At 32.8% G+C, this 15,415-nt stretch overlaps 2 protein-coding genes across 3 annotated transcripts in view; one reads left to right on the forward strand and one right to left on the reverse strand.

The window, feature by feature from the left end:
* The window catches only part of hh (hedgehog signaling protein), a 262,519-nt gene extending 261,709 nt beyond the window's left edge, over nucleotides 1-810 (reverse strand). Inside the window, exon 1 of the mRNA XM_072538884.1 lies at nucleotides 726-810. The gene's annotated coding sequence lies outside the window, so the exon portion shown is untranslated. The remainder of the gene's footprint in view (nucleotides 1-725) is intronic.
* A 533-nt stretch (nucleotides 811-1,343) lies between these two features.
* Nucleotides 1,344-15,339, forward strand: Girdin (protein girdin). Of its 2 annotated transcripts, XM_072538869.1 has the most exons (16): nucleotides 1,344-1,562; nucleotides 1,615-2,031; nucleotides 2,286-2,536; nucleotides 2,972-3,053; nucleotides 4,798-5,103; nucleotides 5,314-5,748; nucleotides 5,803-6,117; nucleotides 6,332-6,662; nucleotides 6,782-7,032; nucleotides 7,221-7,247; nucleotides 7,839-8,126; nucleotides 8,183-8,383; nucleotides 9,138-9,376; nucleotides 10,297-10,372; nucleotides 10,430-10,685; nucleotides 11,248-15,339. In XM_072538869.1, exons 1-16 carry the CDS (start codon nucleotides 1,506-1,508, stop codon nucleotides 11,553-11,555), a joined length of 3,840 nt encoding a protein of 1,279 aa, XP_072394970.1. In that variant the 5' UTR covers nucleotides 1,344-1,505; the 3' UTR covers nucleotides 11,556-15,339. The 2 variants fall into 2 exon arrangements, with proteins under 2 accessions (XP_072394970.1, XP_072394977.1); XM_072538876.1 differs by lacking the exon at nucleotides 7,221-7,247.
* Nucleotides 15,340-15,415: the final 76 nt, after the last annotated feature.

Consider the following 15,415-nt stretch of genomic DNA (forward strand, 5'->3'; position numbering starts at 1 on the left):
CTAGGGGTTATGATATTTTTTAGATCTAACTTCTATTAATCGCTCGATCATATTGACCATTAGTGATACTAATTTCGTTCTATAATTCGTTAATTATTAATTTTTGATAGCCTTCCAAAGTTTTAGGTCGTGCCAAATTCCAGGGAAGTTAGTAAGACGTATGTACTCGATTTGTAGAGTTCAGTCAAACTTTTGATAGAGTACATTTAAATCGACTTAATTTAATAATAACTATTATTGGCTTGGTATGTTAAATATTGTCATACTTTTCCAATTACTACACTCTCTCTAAAGTTTCTTCCATTTTACTTTAACAAAAACATCTTGATTTCTACTCGCCAAAGTACTTGATAATGAAACAATTTGTCTAAATTTTTGCATCTGTTTATAACATATATATTATTGCTATAAATATTTTTTTAATATAATACCTATATAATTATTCCTTGGTCTTCAATCGAAAAATTTTAATAACTAAACTAATTTTAATAACTAAATTGTACCTTAATTTTGGTAAACAAAACGTACAGTAAAGATATAAAACGCACGTTGTTTGTTTTCAATGCTCAACAAAGATTTTAATATTTTAAAACAGCAGTAATTTTCTCTCATTTTAAACTTGAAATTAGTAGCAACTTAAATAATTGGTTCAAAAATAAGTTGGATGTTTAGCCATAACATGCACCATGCATGTAATCATAATGTACAACTATAAATTTACTTACATTATTGAAAGAAAGCGCTGCACTAGTTTCAAATTCCAAAATAGATTTGAAAATCCGATTTTTCCGCACTTTCGCATGTGTTTTCACTTTAAATTTCGTGCTAGGACATCTAACGACAAAACGTCAAAACTCCACTGTCATTTTTATCGAATCTAAAGTCAAGTTTTATACCATTGTTGATGGAGCCATCTAGTCTAGGAACTACTAAATAGACTAATATTAAGAAATAATAATAAAAATAGGACATAGAAAATGATGAATAATATATTCTTACTTAACGCATGTTAAATAATATTAAATATTGAGATTTATTACAGATTTCATTAAAATATTTACGTATTTATTTTTATTGTAATTTTCGATCTGCTATCTCCTTTATACACCAATAAATGCTATGCATTTCGCTTTAGTGATGAGATGTAAGATGTTAAAAATATGTTTTGTATCTATCAATAGAACCCAATTTATTTAATTAAGAATATATTAGTTCATATTACGTTAAAAGCCTGGATTTTTGACAATAATCATTAAGTAAAACACTTTTCCTGCTGTTTGTAGCTCATGTTCTACTGTTGTTCTCACGATTTCTAGGGTCTGTCATGTCCTCATGTCAGTGTCATTGAAAATGAAGTGACAAGCATTGTTAAAAACCACTTGAGCTTTTGTTTATTTGCTTTTGAGCACATTTACATGAGTTTCTTTTATGTTAAAAACCATGCACAACGATGAAAAAGACTTAGACTATCGCAATAAAAAGCAGCCTTGTAGATATTATTTATTATGGCAGCCTCAGCTTGTGATATAGAAGAATTTCTTACAGGACCCCTTGTAAAATGGGTATGAAACATCCAAAACAACATGCAAATTATGCTAATAACGTTATTTTTAGCTCTCTACTTGTGTCAAGAGGCCCGAAACCTTGCAAGTATACGAAACATTTTTCGACGGAGCCCCAATCAACGAAGTGCTTCTTCAAATAGACCCCGAACCGTCGCAACCAGTGCCTTCCACTTCAAATTTACAAGGTCTCAGTATAACGGCAGCTAGGACGAAGATCTTCCATTGCATTATAAAGAATATAAGAACTGTGTATGAAGATGAATTGGGACAGATCGTAATTTCTGTTCCTGATTGTGTGATATTGGGCAGAGCACCTGCTTCTCAGAACGCTCTAGAGCAGCTGAAGCTGTTGATTTTGCTCTTGCTAGGGTGTGCAGTGCAGGGGCCCACAAAGGAGATATTTATATCCAAAATTAAGGAGCAATCTCTTGATGATCAACATGACATTGTTGAATGTATTAAGAGGGTGAGTATTTCCAACAGTTTAAGGTTTTATAGGCAGATAAAGATTTGTTGGTGATACATATTATTTAAGACAAGACAGACTAAATAGGAATTATCTAAATATGAATTGGGAATTGAAGGTAATTAATAAATCAAGGTAGCAGATCCAGAAAAGATACACAGAAAATGTAAGATCAATGAAATATAAATGATACTCACTTTTTAAAATGTGTTATGTCTGGCCAAAATATAATATTTATAAATTTATATTTGTAGGTTACTGATGACCAATGCATAGTCCTCACCCTAGATTGGACAGATCAAGAGCCACAGAAACTATACTACCACATAAGAAATCTTACAGGAGAAAGAGAAAAACTGGTCCAGCAATGGGTCACAGATCTAGGCCAGGAGACATCCTCTTTAGGCTCTGCACAAAATGCAAGCAACCAGGGAGTAGAGTCCAACCATTTAGCTGTGGAGCTGGCAGATTGGAAAGCCAGGATGAGGAAACAGAGACAGGAACTGTGAGTATGGTTAAGTGGCTTTCTATAGCTCTCTGTATGTTTTATTATACTAAATTTTTGTTATTAGTCTTGAGGTCTGTGTATTGACATTTTTTTTAATGCCAACCAAAGAAAATACTCAGTTAAAATAAACTTTAAATTTTATGGTTCAGTTCAGTGAGTTGCTTTCATATACTTTTTAGAATGTGGATCTCTTGCACAAAAAACTTTCTTCATAAAAGCAGATAAAGCAAATATACTATCTTTGAATTGTTTTTCTTGATTTGTCTGGCTAAGGTTATTTTCTTGATTTGTTATGTTTTACTCTATATCTGTGATGTTTATACATTTTGTAAAAACTATTCTTAATCTTGCATATTTTAGAATCTGCTAATATGTATATTATTCTCTCTATTTTATGATCTGTGCTTTGACAGCAGTTTTTTTTTGTTACAGGGAGGAAAAGACTGAAATTTTAGCAGAATGCAAGGAAGAATTGGAACACGCCAAGAATTTGGTAGCAAAACTTAAATCCGATGTAAGTATATGAATATTTTTTTCATTTTTTATATTTATTTATATATTAAATTATGAAATTATGGTGATATATTAGTTGGCCTGCATTTAACAGGTAACCTTTCAAACTAAAAATTGTTTTTCAACTTTTAGTATAATTTATAACAAATACTTATGATTGGCATAAACATGTAAATATTTTTAAAAACCATTTATGAAATAGTATAAAAGTATCCCTTGTATGAAATATTAAATATTTACCTTAATTGTTGCATTACAATAATGTTATAAATACATTTTCCTACAAACTTCACAGAGGAAGAATTCATATTACAGGCAAAATGTTAAAAATTAAAAAAAAATACTTATGATAGCTTAGCATTACACTTATTAAACTTGATGACAATACATCATCCAATTCTATTGAGGAAGCAAGAATACCTTATGTATTTTTGGCATGTAGATGTATCGATGTTGTGTAAAAACTTGTTGACTAATTCTCAGTCACTATTTTTGATAGACTGTGACAGCTGAGAGTGTTAACACATTTCAGTCTATCTGCACACATATTCTGTGTGATACCCCCTAGGGATGGTTTCCTTTACAGTGCTTATTACCACACTCACAAATCTCTTGTCATTTTTGCTGTTTGGTGAGATGCATCTCAAGGTATGGTCTAGTTGTTCAGAGAACTTTTTTGAAGCTTCTTTTTTAAGATTCCACCTAGGTCAAGGATGTGATCTGATTATTGGGATTGATATGCTGATGGTGATAACCACAGGATGATATTTAATATGCAGGAAGTTTACCAGGACACTTTTCTCAGCTGTCTATCATTGGTATCTTTTATGACAAATCATAGATGTGAGTTATGTCCCTTTATCCCAGCTTCATGCAGTTGATTAAATGTACCTCTGTCTTTGGCATCAAAAACTAGATATATGTTTTGCTCTTCAGATCCTTTGAGCAGTGCTTCTCCATTTTTATCATTTGTGGTATACTTCCACATTTTATGGTGGCTGTTAAAGTAGCTGATTTATATAGTAGTTTGTGGATGAGTCTTTACCACTTCTTATTATCATGTAGTGACTGGGAGTTTATATGGTAACCATGGTAATCCCACCAATTTTCATGATCACTTTATGTATATTATTTTCATTGTATCTAGTAAGCAGGAAACCATTTTCAATATGGCTTCGAGTGTAGGGTGCGATACTGTAATGTTTATCTTACATGGCTCCCAGTAATTAGCTAATTATTGTGTAGGATTTTCTGCAACACTTGGCTTTTTGCCATATATTTACAAGATTTACAATGAAGTTAGGTTAGGTTAGTATAGGTTTGATTAATGTTTGTGATCTGTGATGTTGGAAGGAATTTGTCTCGCTCGTCTGCCACGAAATTTAGCTAATTCATTTAGTATTACCTAGAGTGAACCACATGGAGGCAAACTAGCATCACACCCCAAATATACAAAATCAAAAATCACTAAATAAATTTAGAGAATGTTATTATCACTTAATTCCATATTTTCATTTATTTTTATCAATGCTTCAAATATTTTCAAATATGAGAGATCACAGTGTACCATTTAAATTGATGCTTTTATAATCAATTCAAACTAGTGGATGTAATGTAATGGATGTAATCGACGTCAAAAATACACCAAGGGGATTATCTTTGGACTTAAATCAGATTAATTACACTATTCCTCCAAATAGTTTACATATTTTTAAAAAATTAATATAAAATTCTTGCCTTTGTAGAATTCGGAATTACTAACAGAAGCCAGAAGAGTGAAAGCTTACAGAGATGAAGTAGATTCTATGAGAGAGAAAATTGAAAGGGCAGACAGGCTGGAAATCGAAGTCCAACGTTACAGGGAAAGACTTGCAGATGCAGAATTCTATAAAGTTAGAGTGGATGAACTTAGAGAGGACAATAAAGTACTTTTAGAAACCCGGGAAATGCTGGAAACTCAATTGGCAAGGGCGAGGCAAAGGGGCGATCATATGTTAGAGTTAGAAGCAGAGTTGTTGACTGCAAAGCAAGCAATCAATGATATCGTGCTGGTAAGTATATAGAATCTTTGTTGTACCAATAATGTTTTTTAATCAAATAAAAGGCAGATATCGAGCACAGTTTTTATTAAATCTTTCCCAAAATAAGAATAATAATAAAAAACTATGCTCGATATCTGCCTTTTATTTGATTAAACTTAATTTATTTGAGCATTTAACCATATATAACTTCAATAATGATGTTGTTTTGTTGCTTTAAAGGAGAGGGATGCAGCTAAAGAAAAGATCCAAGAGCTACTAGATGAAAATCTACAACTTCAGCAGCTCACTAAGGCTGCCCTTCAAGAATCCACCTGTCTTAACACCTCCCTCGATTCAGACATAGAAGAATCAAACTCAGGCGATAACAGCTTGTCAGAACAACTCACCAGTAATGCGCAGGCGCGAGCTTTGAAGCTTGAACTAGAAAACAAACGCCTATTATCAACCATAGATGCTCTAAAGGAGAACAGTTTCTTAGAAAGCGCTAGTAAGATCTTAGAACTGGAAAAGGAGAAGAAAAAATTGGCGATTAGGTGTGAGCAGTTGGAGGAAAGCTGTGACAGGCTGACTCAGCAGAATGGAGAACTGGAGAATCTATTTAAGAACGCTATACAGGAGACTAGGAAGTTACAAGACTCCTTAGAAACTCAAAAGGTAAAATATATCTGGTTATATCAATATTTTGCTATATATTTTTTTATTTTGTAGGTTATATCTGAGAGGCAGAACCAAGAACTGAGCAATGAACGTGCTCGTATCGGCGAAATGGAAAACAACATCGAGCATGTTACAAAAGAAAAGCAAAGAGTTCAACTTTTGTGTGATACGATCAAAAAACGCGCTGATGACGCCGAAAAATCTCTTTCTGAAGTATCTGAACAACTTTTGGTTCTTCAAGCAGAATCTGATAAGTGGAAAGAATTTGAAAAATCTGCCAGTAAGATGAAAGAAAGGGTAGAGATGTTGGAGAAGGAAAATAACAACATGACGAAGGAGATTGGTAGGCTGAAAGAGGTTTTAGAGGTGAGTATGTCATATATTAGTGTTATACAATTTTAAATTGGGTTTAAATGGGCAATTGCTACAAAGATGTCAGTCTCTTAATGTTTATTGGCAAGAAAAGTTAACAATGAAAATATAGATGTCTTAAATCTGCAACTGCAGTGATCTGTAGTCTACATTTTGTTTATTGTGTTGATTTTTGTGATATTTGGTAATGTTTACTGTCTTCTTTTAGACTAAAGATGTGTGTGTTGATGAGTACACAGACAAAATTAACAGGCAAGAGAAAGACATCGAACGAATGACCAAAGAAAACAAAGACTTGAATATACAGGTAGAAAAGTTGCAAGAACTAGAAAAAAAAGCTCAAGAATTGATTTCACAATCTTCCATCAACAAAGAAACAATAGCGACGCTGCAAAAAGATCTCGTTAACGAAAAAGTTACCAGTGAGAAACTGAAGAACAATCTTGATAAGTTGGGATTGAATGCTGAGGTACTGGACCATGATGTTGCTGTTGTGATAGAGAAGATGTTAGATAACAATGAATTATTGAAGATTATTGGTAAGCAATTGATTTCTTTATCTCAAAATACATGTTTTATTTAATAATATGTCTCATTTTACATGTGTTTCTCCATTTTTTTCCTCGTAAACTCACAGTAACATTTTTTTTTCTATTAGGTCCCATGGTGAAAGATCTCCTGGGAGAAACTGAGATGGTAAGACAGAGTGTAGTGGAGGAAAGAGACAACCAGTGTGAAAAGCTTCTGGCAGAGATATCTAACCTACAAATATCCAATGACATTCTACAAAACGAAAACGCAACATTAAAAGTTGATGTTTCCACTCTAAGGTCCCAAATTAACTCCCTACAAACTCAACAGACAGCTCTGCAGCTCGCAAACAGTCAATTAGTCGCTGAAAAAGATGAGGTAAGCAACATTAGTGAATCCAATCTCTAAAATGTTATCTTGTGGTACTCTAATATACATATTTGATATTTTCTAGTTAGTGTTTGTCAAATATCTTAAAAGTTGGAAAACGTCAACTTGTGATATACTTTATATTAAAATAAAAGTGAAACTTATTAGAGTTTAATGTAACTTGTATATTTTTACAGAAGGTTAAGTTATTAAGGAAAGTTCTAGTAAGTACAATTTGGACAACCATCTGAATGGCCTCTTAATTTGTTTAATTGTTGACATGAAACTTAGATTTCTTTAACCGTTTGATTTTTTGTGTAAACATTAAAATTACTAAAAACTTTTTCCAAATAGCATGCTTTTGCATTTGAACCATTTTATAACCTAACTTCACATATTCGAAATTCTGATCTTACACCAGTTGTTGAGGATAATGGACTAAAGCCGAGAGTAAAAAAACCATCTGCAGCAACATACAAAAATTAGATAGAAACATCAAAAGAAGACTTGAAGATGCCAAAGGAATATGGATTAAAAAACAATGTGAAGAAATGGCAAACTTTAACAGAAAATATGATAGGTTCAATAGGTACAAAAGAGTAAATTAGATAGCAGGGATTCGGAAGAAAAACCACTCAGAGTCCATGCTTCCATTTCATACAGTCAAACTGGAAAAATATAGCAATATTTCATTCAAATGTAAAGTTCTATACTAAGATCAGGCAGGATTTATACATTTTTTAAGTGAACAGTTCTTAGTTTGAATTTGTTTCTTTTGCTATTGAGTTCTACTAATAATTTCTAATATGTTTTAGTTATGTAAAAAACAGCAACTACAAAACAACCAACATGACACTCTTCTGTTGGACCAAGTGACCCTCAGAACCATCCACGAACAGCTAAGTTTGGAGTATGAGGAAGCCAAAAACGAACAAGAGAACCTTAAAAAAGTTGCGAGAGACTTACGATCAGAAATGAGGTCGATCAAAGAAAGGAACAATAATTTGGAAAGCAAAATCGCCGATCTGGAAGCTGAGAAGGATATTTTAAAGAATGACGCTAAGAGTTTAGGAAATTTGAGGGCAGAACATTCAAAATTGAAGGTAAAATAATTGTCTTTATATGTTTGGTACATTTTTTATGTTGTTATGTTTTGTAGGACGATTTTAGAAACCTCTTCACGGCCAGCGAGAGACTAAAACAGGAATACCGAGCTGTACAAGAGGAATTAAAAAATTTGCGAACTGAATCTAGAAATCTGAGGCTGGGCCGAACAGAAATGCAAGGCGAGCTCAATCTTAGGTCTGACAGAATGGCAGGTCTACAGTTAGATAATGCCAAGCTGCAGCAAAAATGTGACGTGAGTATTTTTCTCTGTTTGCCATTTTAATTGTATCCTTTGATACTATTTCTGAATAAGTCATACCTCGTCAACACCTTTGGCGGTTACACACTCTTTTTAACAATATTGAATGAATGATACAAATTTATATTATCAACTAATTCTCTAAAAAAAATCTCCAAGTAACAAAAAAAAACAAAATTTGTTTAATATTTATTAATTTTTGTATTTTGATAACGATTTCCGAAGTGAAAATTGAAACGTCAATAAACAAAGTATTTTAAACTTCAATTGTGGCTTATTCCCATTAAAATAGTAATTACTTTAAGATGCTACAAGAAAATAGCTTCAGAACCATAATTCTCTACAATTTAATTTCTCTCATTTATATTGTGCGCCATTGCGTATAGAATTTAGTTCTGGGCGCCGGTTAATTATTGCTTCGAATGCTTTCACAGGCCTCTAGATTGGACATGACGTCAGAGCATCGTAGAATTAGCGGATCAGAGGCGTAGCTTAAGCTTAACTATATCTCAATTTCTCAAATAAAAACCTGAACGTAACCCTAGCAGACTGATTCGGAGGTGGCTATAGAAGAAGAAACAAAAATTCTAAGGCGTGTAACATCAGAAACATAAGTATTTTGATTAACCAAGAAAAGAATTTCTCAGCTGAACTGTTGTTATCAGGAAAAACCATATTTTCTTTACTAGCTTTTATATGAATATTTCTATTATTTATATATTTATTAATGTTCTTTTTTTACTTTTAGATGTTATTTGAAATGAACCACTCCTTGGACTCTGACAGAAGAGCACTCATGGACCACGTTTCGCAGCTTCTCTCCCAATATCACTCCCTTCTAACCCATTCGCTAGAAGACAAACAACACTACCACATCGAAGAAAAACTTTACACCGACAAAGTCAATAACCTTTGTAGACAGAAGGAAAAACTAGAGGAGAAGATTATGGAACATTATAGGAAGCTCGATAACGCATCTTCTAAAAAGTAAGTATTTCATAAGTATTTAAGTAACCGGAAGATAGTAAAGTACCTTTTGAAATCATTGGTACTCCGGAATCTTTCAAAAAGGTACTATTGTGTGTTTTAATATGGTTAAGTTGGATTTTTCAAAAGTACTATTACTGTATTTATTATAATATACTAGCAATATAATGGAATTAAAGGGTCTTAGTTTCAACAGCTCTTCTTTGCCTTCAGTTACTATTAATATGTTTATATCATTTACTATTGATGTATATCGAGGGGTGACACAACCTTTTGTGTCTCATAATGTAAGAAAAGATTAAAGAAAAAATAGGAAAAAGGAGTCCTGGAAAGAAGAAAATGCTCCTGTTTAAAAACGTAACACAATGGAGAAGCATGGATACACATTCACCACTAAGAACCTCAGAAAACAGAGACCAATTTGCTGTAATTATTGAAAAACATCGGTGATAGAGAGGGTCATCTAAAGAAGAAGAAGAATAGTGATATAATGGAAATAAGGAGCTTTTGGTGCAACAGCTCTACTTCAGTATCTTCCAAACGGTACTATTGATCTATGCATCTATCAGATAGAAAGTAAGGTACTATTATTTCATAACTGGTGTAACACTTCTTCCAAAACCGAATTGCTTTTAAAATATTTAAGTACCAACGACAAAGGAAAGTATCATAATTTTACTACTGGTCGTCGAGCAATACGTTGGGACATGTATTGGTTATAAAACAGGAGACGAAATGGGCCATAGACGGATGAACTCCTAGGCAACACTAATGGGTACATAAATATATTGAAAATAGATAAGCAAACAACATTTTCAACTTAGAAAAGGAAGCAACGTCTACAAAATTGACAAACTTGGATGGAAAATTGTGTAATGACCATTGTATGTTCTTATTGTTATCAATATTTTTAATTACAGGAAAGGATTTGGTGCAACATTGGTACGGAGAGTAAGAAAAGCAGGTTCAGATATCATCAACAAAGTACCAAGTCGAGTAAGTAACCCTAAATCACATGCGAACGACTTATGATTACAAATTAATTTGTTTCAGAATCGAAGATCTTGGCATGAAGATACAGCAGCTCGATTGACCCAATCGCAGCTCACTCTTTTACATGACGGGTCTGGAGAATCTAATGGCAATAATTCGGATAATAGTAATGAAGATACACCAGTACATAGGGTGGAACCTTTCAAGAGGAGTGTATCAGGTGGGGGAAGCCTTCATGGCCATAAACCAAGGGATGAGGTGGCCATGAGGAGGTCTTCGTACAGAGACTTAACGTCTCATAGAAATAGTGTCGCTGGTAAGTACTAATTTCAACGTTGAGAGGATAGTGATCGATATTTATTATTATTGTGTGTTCAGTTTTATAATGTTGTCTACTAAACTACTAATCTCCATCTAGTTTTAATGTTACTTGCTGTTTTTATTTTCATTTTTAACGATTTAAGTGACAGTCCTTAGACCTTAGAAATGTCTTTAATAGTTATTTTATTTATATTTTGCAAACTACTTTTCTACTGTAACACTCAGTAAAACGAACTAAAAGAAACTAGGAAGTAGGCTCAAGACACAGACACACTTTATGTCTCAAAGACACCATTGCTCAGTATTTGGAGATAACGGGCGGTGTTGCCAGTCGTTCGATTATCTCGATTAATTCCTATCCTGTTATATATAGGTTATAACTATATATAATAATTATAAGTTATAAGATTATAATTAAGATAGATAATCTTATAACTAAGATAGTTATAAGATTATAATTAATTAAGTAATTCAGCAATCCTAACTACTTTTACTATACCATGTTATCATTATGTAAATCTTTTACCATTGATATAATAATATCTAACAATTTTTAGGCGATCAAATGTTCACGCAAGACCCCAATTTGAGCCTCGGTTCCGTAGGTACCCGTCGTACCGTGTATCTCTCGGAAGAAGACAGCACTCCGGTACCACCCTTGCCGCCAAACAACCGCACGTCCAACACCCCTCCTATGCTGGTATACAACAGGATTTCTACAGTGATCGGGGAACCCCAACGAGTATCTACGCCCCAACCGCAACACACCGAAGAAGTTACTAAGGAAACGGCCAATGGCGAGAGGGAGAAGCCCGCGAAAAGCGCTAAAGAGACGGCAGTATGGTATGAGTACGGGTGTGTCTGATAGATCGATGGAAACTACAGGAAGTATTTATTTTTGGAGCATTTAAGAGAGGAAAGAGATACATTTTAAAAAATGACAAGAATTGAAAATGTTAAAAACAATTTTTTATACTGAAATTTTTTAGAAGTTGAGAAATAAATTTTCAATTTTTGTTGGTTTTTTCAACAAAACAATCAAAAATTTCGACTGTGAAAAAGTATTTCCGATTAAATTCGACAATACCAAAATTTAGCTATAATTATTTATAATGCTGCTGCTAAAAATGTTTTTATTACATAAGGAGCAACGTTTAGACCATAAGTGTTCCATCTTTTCGAATAATCGCACTCTTAACACATACGTTACACATTATTTTCCTATAAACTCCGGTAAACTAGTCAATAACAAAGAAACCAGAAATTCTGGAATTGGTAAGTGATTTTTCTTACCAATTACTTAGTTTTCAATGGTATTAATGGCAATTGGAGGGTTCAGAATACAAGTGAACCAAGTTCACTTTAGCTACATTTGAGCTACAGAGGTTTACAGTTAAAGCTTTATGGCCCAATTGCCTGTTAACATTTTTGATATTCATAATATTAAGTATATATTCAATTTAAAAAAGTCAAGGAGTAACTTAGACATTTAGATTGCTTTTATTGGAGAAATTTCATGTAATAACCCCACAAAATGCCGAGTGGACTTGGTTCAAACGTATTCTGAAGAATTTTAGGAAGATAATGGACCAACTCCAAGTGTTGTTGATACACTTTATTTTTACATCTACTTAGAGATCATGTTAGACATATTAAAACAAAATATCACTTTTTAGGTGAAAGGAAAAGTTAATTGACATAAAAAAAGGAATCGTGGGTGTCATTTCCTTCAGTCGCTTCGTTGTTCTGAGTTTGACTAGTTGGCCGATTCCCTGGAAGGATTCTGAAGTGTCCATGATGAATAGGGGGTATGTAATACAGCAGAGACAGCATGTCCTCCTTTTTCTAAATTCATTTGTCTTCTGGTTGGGTAACGCTGATCCTACTGTACAGTCAACAAGGTTTGCACTTTCACGGGTCTTCCAGCCTTTTTTACTGTACTTTTTTCAGATTTCCAAGTTTACGAACTTCTAAATTTCACTAAAAGATTTATTTTTATTTGGAAAGCCACTCTTTTTTTAAACCTCAACCACTGTATTTTAAGCCAATTAATTTGCCTACTTTCAGTGTCCTTTTCCCTGTTTGTGATTGAATTTTCGAGAGGTTTTGTGCTCAATAACTCTTCTCGTTGTAGTTTTACAACTTCAAACTGAGGCTTTTTCACTTTTGTAGATTTAGTGATGTTGTACCAGTCATCAGGTACATTGATGATACCAAGTTTCTTTCCGCCGCTCTCTTTATACCGAATTCAGTATCGTTGGGAAGGAATGAGTAGCTTGGTATCATAAATTTTAAATTAGTTGTTTCCACATTCAATAGAGAGTCTTGAGCAAGTTTCAATAGAGTAACGCTAGTTTTTATATTCCTGTTTTGCCCAATGCACGAGTCAGAAAACATAATGGCGTGTTTGAATGTCCTGGCAAGTTCTTACAAATGTTCCCTAAGGCATGAAACTAGATCTTCAATAGTCTCATCCTAGACGTACATATAGGTAGTATTGTTATTAAAATAATGAATGCCAAAGTTGTGGATATAAAGATTGCTCTTATAGTATGCTATTTAAGTTGTAAATTTGGGGAAAGGCAATGTATTTGAAGGTCAAATGTGCAAACATATTTATCCTGAGAGGCTTCCGCGGGATCTTTTTTCAGTTCTGCTCGCCTTAAGTGCAGTTCTTTTTCTGACTTAGTCGGCTGTCTTTTTCTCATCAGTTTCAGCACGGATTTTTTAAAATAACTTATCACGGTTGCTGCAAGTGTCCTTTGAAGAAGGTTTAAAGTGCAAGTTAAATTTTTCGCTGAATACTTAGTAGTGATATTTTTCTTTCACAGGATTTCAGTTCTCACGGCACTTCTGGAGTATTTACAGTCATATCCAGACGAAAATATCTTTGCTTGCGTTACCTTATCATTGCGAGATGTGTACTCTTTACCGCTGTTACGGCTCAACTTCCTCTTGTTAATTTTTCAGTTTTCAAAGTATCTCGAGCGCTCGAATAATATAAAGTGTAATAAACTGCCAAAGGCTCTAACTGGACTTGGTTCAGTAGTATTCTGAAAGAAAATAATAATATGTCATATAACACGAAAACTTGCTCTGCCTAGCGGATTATATCAGAACTAGGACTTGGTTCATTATTTATTACGCTGAAATGTTACCTAGTTGGTAACTCGTAAATGACAAAAAGTGGACTTACACTGTTCTGTTAATAATTTTTGGACGGATTAATTTTATCAGAGTTTGTAGGAAAAGCTATTCATGACAAAGGAAATAATGTATATGGATTTGAAAGTGTACTTTGAAATGTTCTTTTCAAAAGATAAAGTATATTCAAGTAACATATTTTTTATTATCGAGCATAGAGCTGGATTTGGATGTAAATGGACTGTTCTAAAGCCCCAATGTCCTCGAAAAATAATGTAAACTTTAGTATATACTCCTTATTTTTGTGTTTATCACCTTATATTATTTGTTTTGATTTTTTAGAATTGTAGAAAGGCCTTTGATAGGTTTCAATGTATAATTTTTGAACAAAGCTTTTAATGTTTTCTTTAGTCCAGAGAAATAACTGGAAAAAACCGAACGTAACACTGACAAACCCCTGTTACAGTTTTCTTCTTCGCCGGTTTCATTCATTATGATTGGATGTTTTTATTTTCAAACATTAAATTTTTACAAATTTCTTAGTAATTGTAATTTTAGTAGTGATAGTGATATTCTAGTTATGATCTAGGTCATAAAAAATAAATGCTAGATGTTGATGAAATTAAATAAATATATTGTTAGATATAATGTAATTATTTCACATATGAATAATTGTTATATACGTATTTATTTATATTCCAGTGCCCCCTGTTTTTTAAAGATAACAATAAAAGCTTCGATTCTGTCGTTAACTCTCCGTTTCAACACTTTTCTTGTTTGATTAAAGCTTCCAGTTCTTTTACATTCTAATCCGAAAAGAAATGCTAGTATAGGAAGCAGAAAAAGACAGTTCTTGCCAATAATAACATTAGTTCGATAGAAACGTTACCCAGTTTTTTTACCAGTTGTTTTTAAACATAATTTTAGATACTTTTTACAACATATATTAGGGCTTCCGTCAAGTCCTTCTATAAATAATAGACTTTTATAGTTTTCCCAAGTTTTATTTCATTCTAAGCAATTTTTAGAATACATTTTTTATTGGGAAATAATACACGGCAACATTGTAAGTTTTATGGGTATATACAAAAATGAAAGCTGGTTATTGCTAGAAAAAAAAATGCCTAGTATATAGTTATTAATTAATTTTAAAAACATTTAAAAAAAAAGATGTTTTGTAAACATTACAGAATTGGGAAACCTATAAAAGCTGATGAAGGAAAAAATGTGATTTTATTCAGTCTGCCAACAAAATGCAATAGTAGATAAAGAAAAAGTTAGGTTAGGGAATCTTTTATACGAATTGTATTAGTTTTTGTACTTAATTTGTAACCGGTTCATGCACTCTTTTTATTTTAAAAGCTTCGTACCACTCTATTTATTAACTCGTCTAGGTAGTATTCTTGAAGAGTATGACAATTTTTCCCAGTGATATATGTATGTATTATTTTGAGCTATTTATGTACGCCAATGCACAATGAAAAAAAAAATAAAGATTTTAAAAATATATTCGTTTTATTTTGCTATTTAGAGGGATTCTCTCTGTTCTAGTAAACCAGAGACCTTTCCACTGTGAAGTTC

The sequence above is a fragment of the Diabrotica undecimpunctata genome, chromosome 1 (genome assembly GCF_040954645.1).
Source record: "Diabrotica undecimpunctata isolate CICGRU chromosome 1, icDiaUnde3, whole genome shotgun sequence".
In the NCBI taxonomy this organism is placed as follows: domain Eukaryota; kingdom Metazoa; phylum Arthropoda; class Insecta; order Coleoptera; family Chrysomelidae; genus Diabrotica; species Diabrotica undecimpunctata.

Excerpts from the sequence above, each read along its gene's own strand:
- Girdin (XM_072538869.1), top strand. The coding sequence starts at position 1,506 with ATGGCAGCCTCAGCTTGTGATATAGAAGAATTTCTTACAGGACCCCTT. Across the intron at positions 8,127-8,182 it reads CAGAACATTCAAAATTGAAG|GACGATTTTAGAAACCTCTT; the intron begins GTAAAATAATTG and ends TATGTTTTGTAG. Across the intron at positions 8,384-9,137 it reads AGCTGCAGCAAAAATGTGAC|ATGTTATTTGAAATGAACCA; the intron begins GTGAGTATTTTT and ends TTTTACTTTTAG.